General features: G+C 49.7%; 1 protein-coding gene across 8 annotated transcripts in view; it reads right to left on the bottom strand.

Annotated features, from left to right (window-relative positions):
• The window catches only part of NAV2 (neuron navigator 2), a 768613-nt gene that overhangs the window by 16683 nt on the left and 731671 nt on the right, over positions 1-20259 (bottom strand). For all 8 annotated transcript variants that reach the window (XM_082628907.1, XM_082628910.1, XM_082628903.1 and 5 more), the window contains 7 exons: positions 17545-17717; positions 10464-10617; positions 9297-9459; positions 8455-8555; positions 6215-6310; positions 4365-4533; positions 496-731 (listed from right to left, as the gene is read on the bottom strand). In XM_082628907.1, coding sequence (XP_082485033.1) covers positions 496-731; positions 4365-4533; positions 6215-6310; positions 8455-8555; positions 9297-9459; positions 10464-10617; positions 17545-17717 — 1092 coding nt within the window. The remainder of the gene's footprint in view (positions 1-495; positions 732-4364; positions 4534-6214; positions 6311-8454; positions 8556-9296; positions 9460-10463; positions 10618-17544; positions 17718-20259) is intronic.

The raw sequence follows: 20259 nt of genomic DNA, 5'->3' as shown, positions 1-20259 counted from the left end.
AGCCTCAGTTTCCTCATCTAGAAAATGGGATTGTGACAACTACTTCCTTAAAGGTCCTGCTGTGGGGCGTTCAGTTTGCTGCTCCCAGGGTAAGCAGTCTGCAAATGCGAGCTGTTGTTGTTCTTATTATTGTTGTTCCACAAAAGAAGGTTTTGTTCTGGAAAAACAAGAGAACCTAGTAGGCACGTGATGAATTTTTGGTAAACGGAAGTGGAAGCATCTGGGTTGACCTTAAAGAATTACCAGCACTGAGCATCGTGCCCAACCCACAGAGGGAAGTAAGAAATGAACTACGTCGACTTACACGTGGAACTTCTTGCTGGGAACTTTTGGATCTAAGTCTTCCTTTCTGCTAGTTCCATTCTGACCTCCTTCCCCAGGCTTTTATAACCATCAAAGGTGAGCATTGTAGGAAATGCTGCTTTGCCATCACGGGGGTGGTGGCATCACTAGTTCTCAAAGGGCTAAGCAGCAGCCTCTGAACGACCTCCTCACCTTGCTGGACTTGTGGTCCACATTGAAGGTGGCGATGACCCCGTCCGTCAGCTCCCGTCCCTCCCGGAGCACCAGGTACTCTGACAGCCGGTTGGCCAGGTAGGTCTTCCCAGTGCCGCTGGGCCCAGAGAGGATGATCCGCCGGTGCTCCACCAGCAGGGAGACATAGCGCTGCAGGATGGGCTTGGGGATCAGGGACTCGAACACCAGCGAGTCCAGGCTGTTTTCCGCGAGCCCTGTGTTTGAGAGAGGAAGTGTTCGCAGCCCTGCAGAGAGGGTGGCTCTCTGTGCCTGTCCACCTGGAACTGCCAAAACGCAAGGCTATCCCTTTCCTGGGCAGCCCCGCCCACCCAGGGACACCGCAGGCTCCCTTCACCAGCACGATGTGCTCCGGCTCCTGGCTTGGCTGACTGCCCCCCACGCAGATTCACCTTTAACATGTGGCCCCTCAGTCCTCATCCATCCTCTGCAGAATTCATGAGACTTTGAACCCTACTTGTCTTTCTTTCTGGATTTACCATTACCGGTGGTGTTGGCTCAAACCAAACGTGAATCCCCCGTGTCCACCCAGACCCTGGGGCTGCCTCTTCACCCTGTTTTTTTTTTTTTTTTTTTTTTTTTTTGCGGTACACAGGCCTCTCACTGTTGTGGCCTCTCCTGTTGCGGAGCACAGGCTCCGGATGCGCAGGCTCAGCGGCCACGGCTCAGGGGCCTAGCCACTCCGCGGCATGTGGGATCTTCCTGGACCGGGGCACGAACCTGTGTCCCCTGCATCAGCAGGCGGACTCTCAACCACTGCGCCACCAGGGAAGCCTTTCACCCTGTTTTTTCCTGCACGCCAGGTGCCGCTGCTGTCCACACTCACATACACCATGAAGGTATCAACACTTTATCGTTAAAATGAGGAAAAACGCAAGGTGGGACCATTTGATTTGGGGATGTGAATACTGGCAGACCTAGGCTAAGCCTCTCCAACAACAAGAGGAAACATCTTTCCCCCTCCCCGCCTGGGACAACTTCATTACTCAGGGCTGTTGGCTTTACAAGAGCTGTTTTCTTCATATCATTCCCAAGAGAGGATCCAGCCAAGGTTACTTATCCAGAACCTAAGGCAATTCTATTAAAAAGGCACCTCAAGAAACCACTCTATGTAGGCAAAAAATAAACGGAAAAGCACTTATTCTGTTTTACAGTAGCATCTTCCATCCACATAATTAATTCACTGCAAACAGACCCCCCTAACGCATCTATACATTTATTTCCAATCTTCCCCAACCAAAGATAGCACAGTGACTGTTCTAGAATCATCCTGATGAAGGATCCCAAATGAGATCTTCTGGGTACAGGCCTAAGACTTTCCTAGAACTGGTCTCAATAGAGCCTACATGGGCTCAAAGTTTGGTGCAAAATATGGAGGATAGGGTCTCCTGTCTAAACTTAATAACAAACACGGGGCAGTGATTAAAACACACTGAAACCCCTCTCTTTGCATGTACATTGCTGTCTCAGTCTCTTGTTAAAAACCCCCTGGCAGTGACTACTTTGCAGACGAACTCACTTCAGAGCACACAAAGCCACAGCCCCTGCCCCCGGTACCACTGAAGTGAATCATCTGCAGCTCACGGATCTCTTTTAGCTCAAATCCTTGAGTGGTTTTCAGTGCCTTGAAGGCATAAGTGTCAAGCACAGGAAAACAGAAGAGTCAGGTATCGCTTAAAAGTACACCCGAGCTGATCTCTAGAGATGCTAAAACAACTTGATGTGCTGAGAGCAGCAACAGCTTAGGCTCCGTGGTGAGGTGGCCTGTTCGGGAAGCAGATAATCCTGTTGCTGTTTCTACAGAGGTTTGGTCTGGTCTCAGCAACGGGTCACTCCTTTTACCCTTCAGGGCTTGCAGTGCTCACCTGCTCGCCAGCGTGGCTGAAACGCAGTTTAAAGTCATGGTGTATCAGGCTTTCCCTAAAGGGTTCTTGGAGTGGACAGTTGTTGTTAAAGTGTGCCTGGCAGCCCTCCCTCCTTCCCCTTGTAGTGGGACTCTTCTTTCTTTCTTTTTTTTTTTTTTTTTTGCGGTACGCGGGCCTCTCACTGTTGTGGCCTCTCCCGTTGCGGAGCACAGGCTCCTGATGCACAGGCTCAGCGGCCACGGCTCACGGGCCCAGCCGCTCCACGGCATGTGGGATCCTCCCGGACCGGGGCACGAACCCGCACCCCCTGCATCGGCAGGCGGACTCTCAACCACTGCGCCACCAGGGAAGCCCGGGACTCTTCTTTCTTGCAAGTAGTTCATTCCAGCTGGTCCAAGAAGGGCTGACCCAGCACCTTCACCCACCAAAGGGGTGGGCTTGTGAGCAGGCTGGGCCAAAGCCTCTCCCTGGTCACAACGACTGATTTGGTGATGAGCATTTGACCCATGGTGGGCCAGAATCACCCTTAAGAATTTCCTGTCACACTTGTCCAGAAAGACATTCTCTTTCTTCTAGGTTCCTAAGCTAGAAGGATAAATCTGGGCCATTCACCGGCTATGTGCAGAAAGCTCAAAAAATAAGCAAAGCCGAGGTAGGCCTGATCCTGATGGCATTGCTGGAGCACCTGGATCCAGCTGCACCTGAAGCCTATACCTGGATCTTCCAGGTACCTGAGCCTGTATGTTTCCTTCCGGCTAAAGCTAGTTTTGAGTAGGTTTCTGTCACTTGCAGCCCAAGGCCACAATTATGGAATGCCGACAAGATAAGGCTATGTGTGAGACCCAAACATGTTACTGGTCACCAGGGGAGCAAGACTTTCATTCCTGCTGATGAGGAATGTTGGGGTGCTTTTAGAAAACCTCCCAGTTAGGAAACAAAGCTTGCAACAAACAACCCCAAAACTACAGTCAAGATTAATGCCTTACAGGGAAGAAATAAGATACCATGAAGGCTGAGCTTAGGACAGTGTTTAGCAATCTCTTCTTTAAGTGGTTCATAAAATATAGGAAAAAGGGGTTTCGCAGTCAAATGCATTTGTGTCAGACTGGATCACACAGTTTTTTTTTTGTGTGTGTGGTACGCAGGCCTCTCACTGCTGTGGCCTCTCCTGTTGTGGAGCACAGGGTCCGGACGCACAGGCTCAGAAGCCATGGCTCACGGGCCCAGTCGCTCTGTGGCATGTGGGATCTTCCCGGACTGGGGCACGAACCCGTGTCCCCTGCATCGGCAGGCAGACTCTCAACCACTGCGCCACCAGGGAAGCCCCACACAGCTTTTTTAATGGCAAGAGTCAGGACATTAAAGGACAGAGGCTTTAGAGAACCTGTATGGGAATAACGATGCTGGACTTACTTGGCCATGAAACTTTTTTTGTTCCCCGAAAAATACTTTGTGAGTCTAAAGTTCCACAGAACTTTAGCCTCGGGCGTAGCCTCTCTACGTGATGAGGCAGTTGGGGGCTCGAACAGCATCGTGTGTGGGCAGGAGCTTCATTGCTTCCGCACGGTGCTCCGAGCAACTCCTCTCTGGCCCACAGAGCATCGTGGTTTCCCATCTGTAGAATGGGACTGCATCCAAGGCTCACAGGCAAGAGTAAACTCACTGGTATCAGTGGAGCCCCGTTTCAACAGGGTTATTAAGATTCCCTCATCTCAGAGTCATAAGGCTAATGGCACCTTTTGTTATGTAATTTCAGCAATAAACTAAAATTATTTGTTTCCCACGGTCGCTGAAAAAGCTGAAGACTGTTCAACTTGCTTAGGTAAGAGTAACTGGTGGATGGGGAAAAAAATACAACCCACATATACATGCACAAACAAAATCATGGCCACAGGTTCCCGTGCCAAGTCACAGAACAAAACCTACCATTCTGGAAGCTCCCACCCCTGCAATGGGCTGGATTACCTTTGACGGCCACAGAGATGGTTGTGTTCTCTCCAACCAGGTAGCCACAGGGAAGAAGCTCAGGGGTCTCGGAGGTGTTGCTGCGCTTGATGTCCCCAATGCTGTAGCCGAGGACACTATCAGAGTTCAGCCCCAGCTGACTCACGGGGTCGACGTGAATGATGTACTCCTGGAAAAAATAAAATAAAGACCCCGTCAAAGATGTGGTGAAAAATCTGCCCAAGACTCACGTCTTCACTGGGTGATCTACGATCACCTTCTCCTCCTTCCCAGCTGATGCCTGAGTTGAAATCGAGCTGTGGAACGAGAGGCAGAAGAGCTGACTTTCTCTGGGGAGGATGCCCTCGTATCACAGGCCCCTTAAGGTACAGATTTATTCGGTTAGTGATGGGAGGGTGGGAAACCCTCACAAGATGGTGAACATTTAGTCTGGATGAACCAAGCATTGAAAAGTTAAGCTGCTTTTCCTATAAGTTCAGCTGAAGTCTTAAAGACATTGGGACCTGTGAATGGTGCTGGAAAATGCATGGAAAAGTAATTCGGACAAGAAATCTCTCCACCAGCCCTTTCTTTTGGTTCAGGTCAAAGGCCATATAATGACAAAGGGAACAAAACCCCGGGCTGCTAGAAAAAAGCAGCTTAGAGTTTTAAACAAACAAACGTGTGTTTAATTTGGAAAGTGTTCCATCTTAGATGAGTGACCAGAAGGTTTTAGGTCAGTGAACTTGGAACGAAGTCCATGGGCTCTGTGGTAGCCACACGACTGAGGTGGAATCCTGATAACAAGTCTCTACCTTTAATGGTCTCACTTCCTCACGTGTGACGCCTCACAGGCTCTTTTCAGCCCCAACTGTGGTCTTTCTAATCCAGGGATGTCCCAACTGCCCATCAGCAGAAATAAGGTTTCGGCTGGGGCAGCAGGCTTGGTCTGCTCTAAGCCATTCCTGTCTCTCACCCCGTCTCATTTCTACAGACTGGCCTGTCACGATGGGAAGTGAGCTTGGGTCAAAGAACAGAATTTTCTCTCTGTGAAGCCACCTGAGTCTAGATGCCAGGAGACTAGAGTATACTAGTTAAAAGTCAGGTTTTGATATCAGACGAACTCAACTAGACCAATGTGGTCTCTGGCACAAAAAATGTGGGCTATTATTAATACTCAGAGGATGTGATTAAAGAACACTTCTGGTTATTGACCTACTTCAGGTCAATAGAAAAAAATGTACCAAAAGCTTCTTTCAAATCACCCAGTACGTCAGCGTTCACCTAGATACTCATTAGTAATTTCTCCTGTGGCAAACACCCACTCCAGTGATGTGATTAGAATGAAGAGAAAAATAACTGTGCCAACAGCCTTGACACCAGCCATGGATCAGAAGTCAATGTCACGCACAGCACAAATCACAGAGTCTGAAGTGTTGGCATGGGACGCAGGGTAAGTTGGATCAAATCCCCCTACCAAAATGAGGGGTGGAAACATGATGTCGTTTCTCCAGAACACACGCTGCAAAACATACTCAACAGGACACAATTCTAAGGTGAAGAGAATGTAGACATTAGCAGTTCACTCTGAGAGGCTCATATAATTGCTCGAGACCAGGGAAATGCCTCTCCCTGGCTGGCCAACCACTGTCAAGGGCAGATGAGAATAGTTGGTCCTGTTACCAGCCTATACTTACCATCCTCCTTCTGTTCCCTTGAGGGCCAGGGGACAAGTCCCAGCAACATAAGGATGTGGGAGAGGGGACAGGCCTGATGAATGATCAGGTTCGGGCCACAAACCGCCCTTTCCCTCCCGAGGCCCAGGCCCCCGCTCGGGCACACTGCCGTAGCTGTCTTCACGAAGCACTTACTTTGAACAGCCGTCTAACTACCCCGTCGAGCACATCCCACTTCGTCTTGCCACTAACTCCAATGCAGCCGATGAGAAAGAGGTGTGGTCTGGAATCCTAAGGAAAAGGAAATGTCCGCAGGTGAAAAACAGGTGGCTCCTTTCTGACTCAGGTTAGCAGAAGACTCAGATTGTCTTAGAACTCCACCAATGGTTTGAGAGGGGAATAAAAGTCCTATTTGTCCAGATGTAACTTGGACTGAATGTAATGGTCTTAAACACTTTCCTCCCCTATTGCTAAAACAGCAACCCGTGGGTTAGGAAGAGAGGATCTCCTCTCTGGAATCTAGAACCTTCTACTGACTGTGCACCTCATATGGTGTGTAGATCACACATCCTTTGCAGGGAATGCTCTCCCCTCTCCTTTCTGCCATCTCTCCCTTTCCAAACCTTGCTTACCAACTCACCTCTTCCAGGAAGCCTTCAATGATCAACCCACCAGGCTCAGAGCTCACACTGCTTCAACAGTTCTGTACACAACTTATATAATGATATATTCTGCTCTTTTTATTTTTAGGTATTTGTCTTATTTGTCTATCAAGTTTGTCTCCTTGCTTGATCTTAAATTCCTTCAGGATATTTTTATTTTTTCTTTTCTTCTTTTCTGTTTTTTAATAGTATTGATTTCTTTTCTTCTAATTAAAAGTTAAAACGTGTCCAACTCAGAAAACTAATAAAACTCCAGGAAATTCATAAAAAATAATCTCTGTTCTCCTTTTTTTGCCTCTCTGCCCACAGGGCTCTGCATAGTGGGGGCTAACTGATCACACTGATTAAAGGAAACTAATAGAACATTCCATTTTGTTTGGTTTTAAAATATCTGACATGCTGATAAGAATATAGAATTAGGAGAGTGGAGGGAGGTGGGGAGAGGAGGGGGTGTATTTGGCGGTTAAGCAAAATCAGCAGAGAAAAGAGCAACAGTCTTGAAGTGAGATGATCTGGCCCCATCACTTGCCTTACAGCCTTAGGTAAGTGATGCCTGGGTCCTGGGCTTCTCAACTGTAAAATGGAGATGATAAAATCTGGGCAGCCAACCTCATCTGGATGCTGTGGTGATCCAGAACAAGATAATTTTGGAAAGTGACAGACTTCCGTAAAATTTAAGATCTGTTTGTGTTGATGATCATTAGAATAAAATGCCTTCACAGATACCACTTGCGTTTATTAACAGAATGTTACAAGAATGGACTTCCCCCTTGATAGTCTATCACTCTACCAGCTAAGCTCTGAAAATGGAACTATTTTTTGGATCTTTCTCAACTAGATCATGCTCAGACCCCTGGCAGCTCAAAATCCTGGGGCTACCCTCGTCAGTGAGACTAGACAGCCAGCCACAAAGTAGAATCCCCTGGCAGAGAAGTCTGGCTGCAGACGCTTTGTTTTGATGGGCACTGCAGGCTCCCAAGCTTTCAGAGTCTACGATAGCGTGTTGGCTAAAATACTCAGAACTAACAAGCATACACAAAAACCTCAAGGGACTTACATGAGGGGCTCAGGAGGTCTTTTCCCACTTATCTGAGAGATGGTCATTCCCAGCATCCTTTAGATTTAATTGACAACTAAAAATCAACTTTGACTGTCAACCCTTGCCCTCACCCTAAAACAGTCTCTGACGTATGGGCATATGACCTCTAGACGCCGGAAGAGAACAGAAACTGCTCAGAAAACTCAGGTTCCCCAGCCTCGGTGAGTCGGGGTGCCCCACCATCTTCACTGCTAGCCACCTGTGTGCTCCTGGGCTTGACCACCTCTACCTCCCAGTTTCTACTTGGTCAGCAGCCTCTGGCGACTGGATTAAAACAGGTGCTCTTGGTCGGATGAATTTGGGTGGCTTACTTCTGAACCTTCTGTGCTAAATGTGCTTAGCCGCCTATGAAGTGCCTTGGGAATATACTAAATTCAGAAAAGCCATTTCTGACTGATGTTAATGTTTAGTTAGATACTTGAAAGTGGTGCAGTGTAGACCATTTTTAGAACTCTTTACACGCTTTTCAAACACGAGAGACAGGGAGGGGCCGCTGGCTCACTTTCACGGTGTCAAAATGCTGCTGGGGAGCAGGGTTAGTTAGGGAAAGCGTTAGAACTATTTCCAAATCACCTCAGGCTCAGGAGGGGATGGGGCGTGATGATGGAATCACTATGCTAGGTAGTTCTACCTGGGGAAGGGACAGGCCAAGCGGGGTAAGGGATCCAACTAACCTCCTTCCACTTCATTTCCTCCTGAAAGCTGACAACTATCTTAACATGCCTGCCTCCTTCCTTCCGAGCCGGGCATTCACCAGTGTCATCCAGCAACATGTCTGCGAATGGAAAACATCAACAGCCTTAGGCACATGGGGACAGCAAAGCCGGCTTCCTGACACCCCCGCTGCTTGTGGGCACAGCAGCGGGACAAATCAGGTGTCGTGGTGCAGGGGAAGTGGGATGGGGGGTGGCGGGGGGAGAGGGCAGAATGCAGAACGCAACCACAGAAACCGACAGTGGACCAATCAAGGAGCCAGGGGGCTGACGATGTACCTTTGCCAAATGGAAGTGCGAGGGAGACTCAACCAAAACGACAGCAGGAGCAGCGTCACGGATAATCAATCAAAGCATCAGCCTCGAAATGCTTACACACAGATCTGTGTGATCTGCCTAGATCACATTCGCTACTTATCGAGCCAGCCTGAATCCAGCCCCAAGGCAGGAAGGTCATAAACCAAGCCAGCGTCCCAATCGGCTACCAAGGGCAGGTGGGGCAGGGGGCGGGTGGTATGCAGCATACAGCTTGAGGGTCAGCCTCTTAAAATGGATCAAACAGAACTCAGCACGGTGGGCGAGGGGATCCGGGCTCATGGCTTGGAGAAGTTGGGGCGCTGGAGCAAAGCATGACAGCGGTCTAATGGCTGGGCTCATGTCGGTAGCAGACGCACACCCACACGCACGTACACCCTAAGCACACACACGCCTGCTGCCTCTCCATGTGATCTGCTCATCTGTTCATCTTGGGGCTCTTGCTTCGAGACCAGAGTGCCAGCTGCAGGCCCTGTGACGCCACTCACCCAGGCTGCTGGACTCAGCGAGGTTCAGGCTGTGCTGGGAGAGCCCCATGGACTGCCTTGGGGAGGTGGAGAGGGACGCCTGGGAGGGCGCCCGGCTGCAGCCACTGCCTTGAGACTCCGACTTCAGCCGGTCGTTCTCAGCTTTCAGCTTCTCTATTTCACTCTGCGAAGGGTAAGGGAGAAGCTCACTTACTAGGCAGCTACAATGCGAACAAGCCTTTCCTGGAGGAGGGAACTGAAAGTTGCCTGCAGGGATCAAGTGCATATCCCAGCCATGGAGGCAGAATAAGTTACACCATCAGAGAGATTCAACAGTGGTCACTGCCTTTGCTGCATACACAAGACCTCTCTCTTTTGGGTTTTTTTTTTGGCTCTGAGGCATGTGGGATCTTAGCGCCCCGACCAGGGATCGAACCCGCACTGCCTGCATTGGAAGGTGAAGTCTTAACCACTGGACCACCAGGGAAGTCCCCCCACAAGACCTCTCTGGCACAGGAGGGTCCGAGAGCTGGCCTTTGACAAGACCTCAGAAATGTTTCCCAGAATCTGGGTAGTAAGTGGAAAAAGTCTTACCTAAGAAGTTTGAAAACTCTGGGTTTCTCAACCCAGACCTTTACTGCAGGACTTCTCAGAGCCTTTAATAAGTCGGTATGCATTGTGAATCTGAGAGGGGCACATAGTGTGCAACATTTCCCAAACATTTTTGATCAAAGAGCCTTCTTTTCACAGAGTTTCTTATGGAATGAGCGTTTCACGGAAACTCCTCTGGGAAACGCTGCTCTCCAGTGAAAGCCGATTTAGTAGAATCCAGAGTGGTCTTCATTCCATGAATACTTATAAAGAACCTACTATGTGTTAATAAGCACTGGTCCTACATCCAGAGAAAAGGATGCAAAACAGAACAGCTCAGAGACTCAAATGCCTTCAATCCGTGTCAAAAGGTGAGAGGGGCCTTAGGAACAAATCTATAGGGATTCAGATGAGGGCACTACACTAATTCTTCCAGCTGCAGGACTTGGAAAGGCTTGGCAGAGGAAGAAGCATCAGGCTGAGCCTTGAGGGAAGCTTCCAATCTAGATGTGCAGAAAGCTGTCCCAGCAGAGGGAGCGTGGCAGGAGCAGCTCCTCCCCGGGCAGCCTGGGGCTCAGCCACACTCCTGGATCTCACCTGCATCCTGTTCATGGCCTCCCGCAGCTGGTCCAGCTGGTGTGCAGAGCTGAGGGCTTCCAGGCGGATGTCGGTCAGCTTCATCTCCTTGTCTCTCAGCTCATTTCGGAGCTGCATGACCGTCTCAGCTTCACTATCCATGCACTCCGAGATGCTAGGGAAAGACGAGTGTTACTGACCAAGGCGGCTCTGAGTTCAGCTCCTTTTAGCCCTCCACTGACCACCACTTCATCATCAGGTTTGCTAAAGAGTAACCAGCTGCCCGGTGCTTCCCGGAAGTGACAATATCAAAAGCACCTGAAATTCACAAACTTTATTACTTCTCTACACTGTTTCTTTGCAGAGCTCTGGCAATCTGGATGGCTCCGGTATGCCTTTCAGCCAAATTCCAGTGATCTAGGGATAAACAGGAGCCAGCAAAAGGGAATGGTAACCTTGGGGGTTTGAAACCCTCCGTGATGTGTACACAGCTGGGCCCCTATAAAGATACAACATGGCTCTTGATAGCTAAACCCACTCAGAGAAATGAGGTCAACTGTCTGTTGTAAAGGCAGACAGGGTCAAACAGCTGAGGGTGATTTTTATTTGCCAAAAAGGGGAAGAAACCAAAAGATACGGGTGGAAGATGCTAGTCTGTTTCTGGTCACATTCTAAAGCCCACTCCCCTAAAGGTGTCTAGAGAGAGAAACATTCTTTCATTCCCCCACCCCCCATACTGCTTAATAAGCACATGGCAAGGAAGAGAAACATCTCAGGTAGTTAGCAGAGAGTGATGCGACATGAAAGCCAAAATTTTATCTGAAAACATGCAATAGTGTGGTGAGCTGTCCTCCTTCCCCAGCTGGACACCAGATCAGGAGACTGTGGGACCCTGAGAGTCCCTCTGTTTTAAGAGGTGGACCTTCCAGGCTGGGTTCCTTATTCGATTACTTAGGTTTGCCCTTCAGATACTGGCAAGTCAGCACAAACTGGAAGATCATAAAAGTCATGATGAATTGCAATGTTAGGAAAGATAGCGTCTATTAAAAAAAAAAAAAGTTCGGTTGATTTCAAAGATTATAGGAGCTGAGGTGTGGGGTGATCCAGAAGAGAAAGCTTTGACATTTCTTGGAACTAAAACAGAAAAAAGAAAGGAAAAAAAGCCCAAGTTCATGAAGTTACAAAGCTGAAGCTGATTATCTCTGAACGACATGGTGAGCACGTGGTCTCTGCAGAAATAATCACTCGAGCCCTCTCTCCAGGACGCAAGTACTGGATTTGAGGCCAAACCAAACCTGACCTATGAAACTGGGAGAGGGAGTGGAAATGTTAATTGCCAGAGGAGAACCATGATAATTGTTAAAAGAGATGTATTTCAGGGGCAGAAAGGACTAGAAGAAAAATTTAACGCCTGAACAGCCAAATCTTGTTGTGGCTATTTTCTTGACCTGCACCCTGAACTGTTTTGAGAGATACAAAATCATCTCCTATTTTAAAAAGTTGTCAGCATCCAAGAAAACTTCTCCACTTCAAAATCTGAAACCTCCAACAGACCCTTGAAAAATCTTGTAATTATTTCCATTTCATACCTATGGGAAACTAAGGCCAACAGATTTGGGACTAAAAGGGCTACAGGGACAGTAATGTCTTTAGAAATCAGATCATCCTCTGTCCCGGCCAACCCCCCAGCTCTCTGTGCTTTGGATAGCCTGTGGTTTGTAGGGTTTAACTATACAGTCATACTTTCTTTGGTTTGGGAGGTTTTCGAGGGCAGCTTGCAAAAACTGGTTCTTTCTTGGGAAAGGACTATGGTTTCTGGGTTTAAATGGAGTGTAAAGTCTGAACAAAATTCCACTGTGACATTCTGGTCTTAGCCAAACCATGTCCTGCATAGATCTAGAAAATTCCAGTTCACTGCAGAGAACAATCAGCTTTAGTCCACCCTGTCTGTCTGTCTGTCTGTCTGTCACACGGCAAGGCGCTTTGCTCCAGTCTCCTTCAGGTGGCCTGTGCAGAAAGCTTTCTCAGCAAGAGAGACAACATCTCCTCCGCACCCACTTTGTGGAATTTATCACATGGGTTACTTTGTGAAGCTTGGCCAAACAATGACTTTACAAAGGGAAGCAAACTAAAAGGAAGAAAGTCTGCCGGGAGTCCAAGGCCCTCCCGTGTCCCCCACAGATCGGCCAGTTCTCAGAAGCACAGCCCAGCGAGGCCGCACAGGAGGGGTGTCCTACAACAGAGGTGATGTTGAAAACAAGCCCCAGCTAAGAGTTAGTCCCCCTGTGCCTACTGCCCAGGACAGAGCCTTCTCCCCTGGTCCTGCCGAGCCACTGATAATCACTCCCTGCATGGCCCCCGGCTCCCCTAGGACCAGGGTTCTACTCTGCCTCCTTTGTAGTATCTGATCACACTGACTGGCCCATAATGTTTACTGAATACATAGACCACTGTGTCAGGCATCTGCAGCGTATTATTCAATGCACTACGTAAACTACTAACTGTCGGGGAGAGACACTACAATTATCTCCATTTTTAAAACGAGGAGGCTGAGACAGAAAGAAATGGACATGCCCACTAAAAATGTGAGAATCAGAAACAAGTCTGATGGGTCTGCTTAACTCCAGGGCGCAAGCTCCTGAACGGCATCCAGTAGGCATGGATGAACACACACTGGTCCCCTCTATGGACCCCTTACTGAAGCGACCTGATGTTAATTTTTCCTACTCAGCCCCTAACACTTAATTCCAGCATATTCGTGCCGTCATGCCCAGGAGGCAAGGCTGGGGGCATACCTAACTTCACACACCCTAGTGCGGGAAACACTGCCTTCCCACACGGCCATTCCTTCCGCCCACGGGGTAGGAACGTTTCTGAGCCCCAACTCCTCTGCCTTTGGTTTCTTCTTTGAACGCCCTCTCGCGTCTAGATCTGCACATTCTTACAAACCCTTCAAGGCTGGAAAGAAGCATTTGCTCTCTGCCCACGCTTTGGAAAACCAGACCCAAAGCAAACATCTCCAGCGTACATGGATGCTGTGGAATGTCAGGAAAGGGCTGCCGAGCCAAAGGGTGGGCCCGCCTGCCTCCCCAGTCCCTATGGGGAAAGGGGTTTAGGGGAGTGCTCCTGCTACAGGCTCCGGGAGCCCCATAGGCTGAATGCATCACGGCTTGGCCGCGCGGCAGCTTCTGGCCCAGTGACCACTCTCGCCTCCAAACAGTTTCTTCTCTCTGCTTCTGGGTTTCCACCCACCTCGCTGGCTGCTCTACCTCCTCGTCCTAAACCTCAGATACGAGAGAGCCCCAGAGCCCAGTCCTTGCCCCTTTGCCTCTTCGCCATCTCCATTCACCCCCCTGGAGAATCCCTCCAGCTTCCCAGCTTTCGAAACCACCACTGAGGCCACGTCTCCCGAACCTCCACCTCCAGGAACTCCAGGCTGGCTGGCATCTCCACAGGGATGTCTCCTGGGCATCTCAAACTTCGCACGGTCAAACCAGAGCCGCTGCTCCCCACCTGGCCCCGTGTGTGTCTCTCACTCATGCCAGAAACAATGCCGCCACACACCCAAGTCCTCAAGTGGCAAGTCTAGGAATATTCAAGGACTCTTCTCCTTCTCTCACAATCCACATCACCACGTGCCCTCAACTTTCCTTCCGGAATATATCCTAAGTCCATCCGGGACTCATCATTAGCATCAATCCCTCATTCCACCTAACATCTGAATGCCCGAGAGACAGACCACCTACCTCCCTGGAGCTTCAGCTGTAGACTGGGGGGTGGGGGCAAAGAAAAAATAACCAAGGAAAAGCTCCACGGCAGGGGGCGATATTTGCAGTGGTGAAAAATAAAACGGGAAGGGGGCTGTTGGGAGTGCTGGCTGGTGGTGGGGTGTTTTAGGCAAGGTGCCTAGGCCAGGCCTTACTGATAGGGTAGTAACACTGAGCAGAGGGCCGGAGGAAGTGAATCTCTGGGGAGAAGCACACCAGGCAGAGGGCACAGAAAGGGCAAAAGGCCCGGGGAGGTGGGGGTGTGAGTGGCCAGTTCAAAGACCAGGAAACGGGCCAGAGCAGCTGGTGGGGAGAGTGGCCGTCAGCCTCTTCCATGGTCTCCCTCCTCCACTCCTGCCCCACTATGTCCCTGACCCCCTGAACGGAGACTCCCACCTTTGTGAAGCTAATTCAGATGATCTCACGCTCCTGCTGAAAACTCTCCAAGGCCTACTTATCACACAGGAAATCAGCTGCAAATTCACCTTGGCTTCAAAGCCTCACAGGTCCTGGGCCCCGCCTCTGCATGGCCGGCCTTCCTTCCCACCACTTTCTCACGTGCCCACGACGCAGCAGCCAGGCTGGCTAGCCCCCCCTTTCTCAGACACACCGGCCTGCTTCTGGGTTCTGTCGGGAGGGCTGCCCTGCTTGCTGGCTGGCAGAGTCGGCCACGGGTTTACGACGGCCCACCTCCTTCCCCTCCAGGGCACACTTATGTCACGTCTTCCCGCCAAGGTCGGAAGCCCTGCTCAGTGGACGGTGGGAAGAGGCCTGGTCCACGACACACGCCTGCAGGGCCCCCACACTCTCTCCCCTCCCCGCCTGCTGGCTGGACACTCAGCAGAGGACACGGGCCCGTGGGACAGAGGGAGCCTCGGTGCCGGCATCACCACACGGCAGGCCGCCTGCCGATGAGGGGTATCTGTGTTGGGTCTGGAAGGAAGCAGAGACCAACAGTCACAGGTAAAGGCGCTGACCTTTGCGACTCAGTTTGTCACAGCAGCTAGTGTTACCGACGAGAACTAACCGGGGGTTCTTCCTGGCACACAGATCTCGGCTGAAACGTCATCTCCTCGGAGGGGCCTTTCTGGACTACCCCGTCTGCAGTTGCTGCCAAGGTACTCTGTATCCCAACACACTGTTTCAGTTCCCAGCATGAACCCTTGGCACTATCTGATTCTTCTAGTTTATCCAGGTTTATGTGCTTAAGGCCCGTCTCTCCCCCGACATATAGGGTCCACACCGGAGTTGGGACTTGATTGTCTCACACACTGTTGTCACCGGAGCCAAGAACAGCGCCTGGCACGGAGCAGAGGCCAGGGGTGCAATCAGCTCTACCGTGTCACGTCCCCATAGTCCCTAATCCCCAGGGGTGGTTAATATTCTCTTTGGTCTCTCCAGAACCGTCTTGGGTAGTGTCCTGCTCACACAGGCTGGCATATGAGAAGTTTATACCAACACATAAAGAACAGATGAGGAGTTCCTTTTTCTCTTGGCCGGGAAACAAACAACTGGATTGAGATGCTCTGGGATGATGGCAGGTGAGTCAGGGGCAGCTTGTCCTGTATTTACCTCTTGGGCACTCTTCAGGTCTAACGGGACTCACACTCCTGAGCACTGGTCTAACCCTCACGCCAGCACACAGGGCCTCAGGCGGGCACTGCACTCCAGCGCTCAGCACTCCTCTCCACACCCCTGCTCGGGGTTTCACCCTCGCCCAGAATGGAAGTACTCATCCGCACGGCCTCCCTCTTACCAAGGTGCTCCCCGAGAGAAGAGGACTTGCTGACCTAAGTAAAGCAGACACCCTGACAAGGCCATGCTTCACTGGTAGGTGGGTTCATAAAAAAGTCAGGGCTCTACACTCTGTCTCCTTGCTTCCACTGCTGGCCTCGTGTGCCGTCCGGGCAGGCGACGTGCTACAAAGGCCTGGCCCACCCTCTTACCCGCGTTCCCTGCACCCATCTGGTGAGCTGGCTTTGGGGACGCTGGTGCAGGCCACTGTCTTCTGTGGGCGGGCGGGCTGGCTGATTGGACCTGGGGATGGCACCAGACCTGACCTCTGGAGATCGGAAGGAGGTTGCCCTGCATGCACGGGATCTGACCTGGCCCTCACGAGAACCCAGTGATGCAGATCCCATTTTCACCAGTGGAGAAACTGAGGTGTCTACCACTACCCTACCCACCCCCCGTCCAACCCTAGCTCGCTGGCTGTTCTGACCCCAGCCACAGCGGTCCTCTTCCCCCAGGCACTGTCTTATCTCGCGCAAACTGCCTTTGCAGACCTCTTGAGCTCTGGTTCCTCTTTCACTTCTCGCCTGGTTATGCCAAGGGTTCTGATGGAACTCAGCCCTACCTCTGATTGCCCTATTGCAGGGGCAATCCTTTTCACCGCTGCAGGGAGTCAGCTGTGCCACGTTCTGAGCAGACACCTGGGTGCCCGCCTGTCTGTCCCAAGCCATTCCTGACCTCTTCTTGCCTCTAGATTCTCGGCCTCATGTTTTGAGATGGGGCACAGGACAGTCTCCCCACGCCCTGATGGAACAATGCTCAATGGGTGCTCGGTGGAAAGCACGGGAGGTTGGCTGGGCAAGAGGAGATGACTCTTCCCTTCTATGTACCTCTCTGCCAAGGGCAACAGCACCTAAGCCAAGGCCAAGGGAGCAATTGCCTGTCTCACTCAACCAGCTGTGCTCCCAAAGGGCTCTGTACAAACTGACTCATTTACAATCGACTGGGAGAGTTCATGGTGATGAATCACTCGACGAAATATAGAGCCCTTTGGTATAGAGAATCATCACTGAATCGCTCTGTTTTTTTAAACGTCGTATTTCTGAGTGCTGACCTCAGAGAAAGAGTCAACACTAAATGTTGATCAAAGAAGAAAAGTATAATCTCTCTAAGCCCTGTCACCCAAGTGAACCAGAATTTCAGCCCAAACTGCCAACACTTATACCATCATCTCCCTGTCAGAGCACAACTGGCTGTTGTGCTCTTCACATCCACTTATCTTGTTCAGTCCTTAGGATAGGATAAGGAAGACAACCATTATCCCAATTTGACAAAGAAATGGAAACAAAGAGAGGTTTGCCCTCGTTTGCCCAAGATCAGCCAGCTAATTATGCAAACCGATGCCAGCAGCACAGAAACTCGTTTCCTTTCTCTTTTAAATGCTCTGGTCCTAAAACACTGAAAGAATATATGCACGGTCTTATGAATGCAAGACGCAAAGGACCCCAAGGAACATAGCAGGACTCCTAGCCATTCCTAATGGAGAGGGTTCCCAGGGGCCAAAGATGCCGTCTGACCCGAGTAACCCCGGCAGACAGACTTACAGAGAATTGGAGTGAGAGTTCCTCAGCAGGGGAGTGGAGCCCATGGAACCGTTGTGTGGTAACTTTGGTGAGGAAGGCAGAGAAGAATCCGTCATCTCCTCAATGTCTGAATGAGAGGATGCCGACTTGGGGGACTTCTTCTTCCCGAAGGCTTGCTTGAAGGAGCTGCGTAACTGAATACACAAGACCGTCAGCCTGACGGGAGCTGAGACCACCCCTTAGACCTCGGCAAAACGGAGACATGCAGAGTGAACAGCAAATTACTTCTCCCACGCTTTCCCCCCAGCAATGAAAAAGGTTCCCGACAGCTCTCTCAAATCAGTGCATTAAGGGAAGAAGAGTTATCTGGTGTTGACAGCTCAGGGGACTGGACCTGTGGATAACATTCCATGCCTACTCTTGGCTCAAGACTAGATGCCAACAGCAAGACAGAGCCTGGCTCAGCAGATGGATGTCGAGAGGAGGAGGTGACACAGCAACAAAGCGGGGTGCTCAGACACGGTGATGGATGCGGATGAGGTTAGTCATATCAATGGATGGGTTAGCTTGGTATCTGATATTCACGTTGGTCTTGCTTACCTCATTGACCTGCCAGAGAAAACGCAAGCAAAAATGGGGAAGGGGAAGGAAAAAAGACAATTTTTAACAGAGAAAGCCAGTGACAGGGAAAGCTTCGGACTTTTCAGACATGACATGGCTAATAATAAACACCATACAGAGAGGAGGTTTCCGGTAGGGTCAAGAATCTTTCAAAGCATTAAGGGCATCTTCCTCTATTATGGAAGGAGAGGAAGAGTGAGTCTGGAGGCCCCTACAATCCGAGCTCTGCAAGCTTCTCTGTCTGGTTGAAATGACTGTCCCACCTTCCTATACTCCTCACTCTTTTCTGGCCTTTTATCAGTCATCTCTAAGCCTTATTATTATTTTTTGGCATGTCTTCTTTTCTTAGCAAGGGTAGCTTCTTTGCTGCACTGGTCCCAACATGGCTGCATAGCTCTCTGATATATATACTTAGGAGCTGCTGCTGTCCTTCTATACATGTAATATAATAAAAGCAGAAAATTAGCTGTCTCCTTCTTGCTCAAAAAAATGATATTTTAAAGAAATGTATTAACCATATTGGGAAAAAGGAACTGGTATATCACAGATGCCCCAAACCATGAGATGGATCTGAAAATTCTAGTGCGAACATGAAGAATTTAAAGTGCGAGGTCTGCTCTGAAAGCCATGATAAGCATGTATTTTTCTAGGCCAAAAAATAAAGTTTCATCTTGAAAAATGTCTTTTAAAAAGTAATTTCCTTTTTCTAAAGTCTTTTTTTTCCTACTGAAAACGTATTCTGGGCATTTTCTTAGCCATTGTGAAATTCATAAAATGGGCCATCCTGAAGTAATGGGAATTGTCTCTCATCAAAGTTTCACCCATAACAAACTGCATGTCCAGCTTGTGGGCGAGTCTGGATCCCATTTCTCTCCCATTTCCTACTTATGGCCATATTTCCAGAGAGTAGTCATAGAAAGAGAAGGATTTGGTATACATCAACCTAAATCCTGGCCTCAGCCTCTGGTAAAATGCCAGGCAGTAGAGCAGATGATAAAGATTAGACAAAATTAAGCTTTGGGATTCTCTGAGGATGCCAATTAACCATCCTCCCCAATGGCACTGGTAACCAAGAGTTGTCTTAAAATAAACAAGTTTTATTTCCTGAATTAAAGAAAATGGATAATCACGATTTTTCATAGAAAGTAATTCTCATCACTTTGATAATTAAATCAGACCGTATTTATCAACAGCACATTAGAAACAGAAACATGAGTTAATTCTGTTTGTTTAAGTCATAGCAAATGAGTTGACTAAAAGCCATTAGTAACATAAGGAAAATTTTAATCGGAACAACGAGAGGACCACACTGAACTGGCCTTTCGGCTTGCCTCCGATGCGAGTCATCAATAAGCAAAATGACTAAATCCTTGACTCCTCCATCACGAGACCTCGCCACCCATCCAAGATAACACAGAATGAGGGGGAAGTGTATGGAATGAATGAGGACAATGAAGCTACTGTGAAACCACGATGCCGTCGGCATTGACAAACGGGGCCCTGTGCGTCCTGGCCAACTTCAGACAACCTGGGGTGTCCCTGCACTGAAGTCGGGGAGCAGCCAACGTCTGTCAGAACTGACTGTCAGAGCCCTGACAGCACAACTAAAAATTGGGTGGGGAGAGGTGAGTGGCATTTCCCAAGAAGAATGGGAAAAACTGTTCAAGAGGTCACTGTACAGAAGGCCAAGTGGCTCGATGGGATTATGGAAACATGGAGAAACACTGCACTGGACACCGGTTCTATTATATTTGCTATTTTGAGGTATGATCCCCGCCCCCCACCCCAATTTAGAACCACTCACGAACTGCTAACAGCTATATTATGAAACTCTTAGTTACAGCAAATGGTCAAAAAATGTTCAAAGACAAGGGTGGGGGGACTTCCCTGGTGGCGCAGTGGTTAAAAATCCGCCTGCCAATGCAGGGCACAAGGGTTCAAGCCCTGGTCCGGGAAGATCCCACATGCCGTGGAGCAACTAAGTCCGTGTGCCACAACTACCAAGCCTGCACTCTAGAGTCTGCGAGCCACGACTACTGAGCCCATGTGCCACAACTACTGAAGCCCACACACCTAGAAGCCGTGCTCCTCAACAAGAGAAGCCACCGCAATGAG

This window comes from Mesoplodon mirus, assembly GCF_964341445.2.
Source record: "Mesoplodon mirus genome assembly, chromosome: 7".
Classification (NCBI taxonomy): domain Eukaryota; kingdom Metazoa; phylum Chordata; class Mammalia; order Artiodactyla; family Ziphiidae; genus Mesoplodon; species Mesoplodon mirus.
Note: the sequence above shows the minus strand (reverse complement) of the source record. Positions and strands in the feature narration are given on the sequence as shown.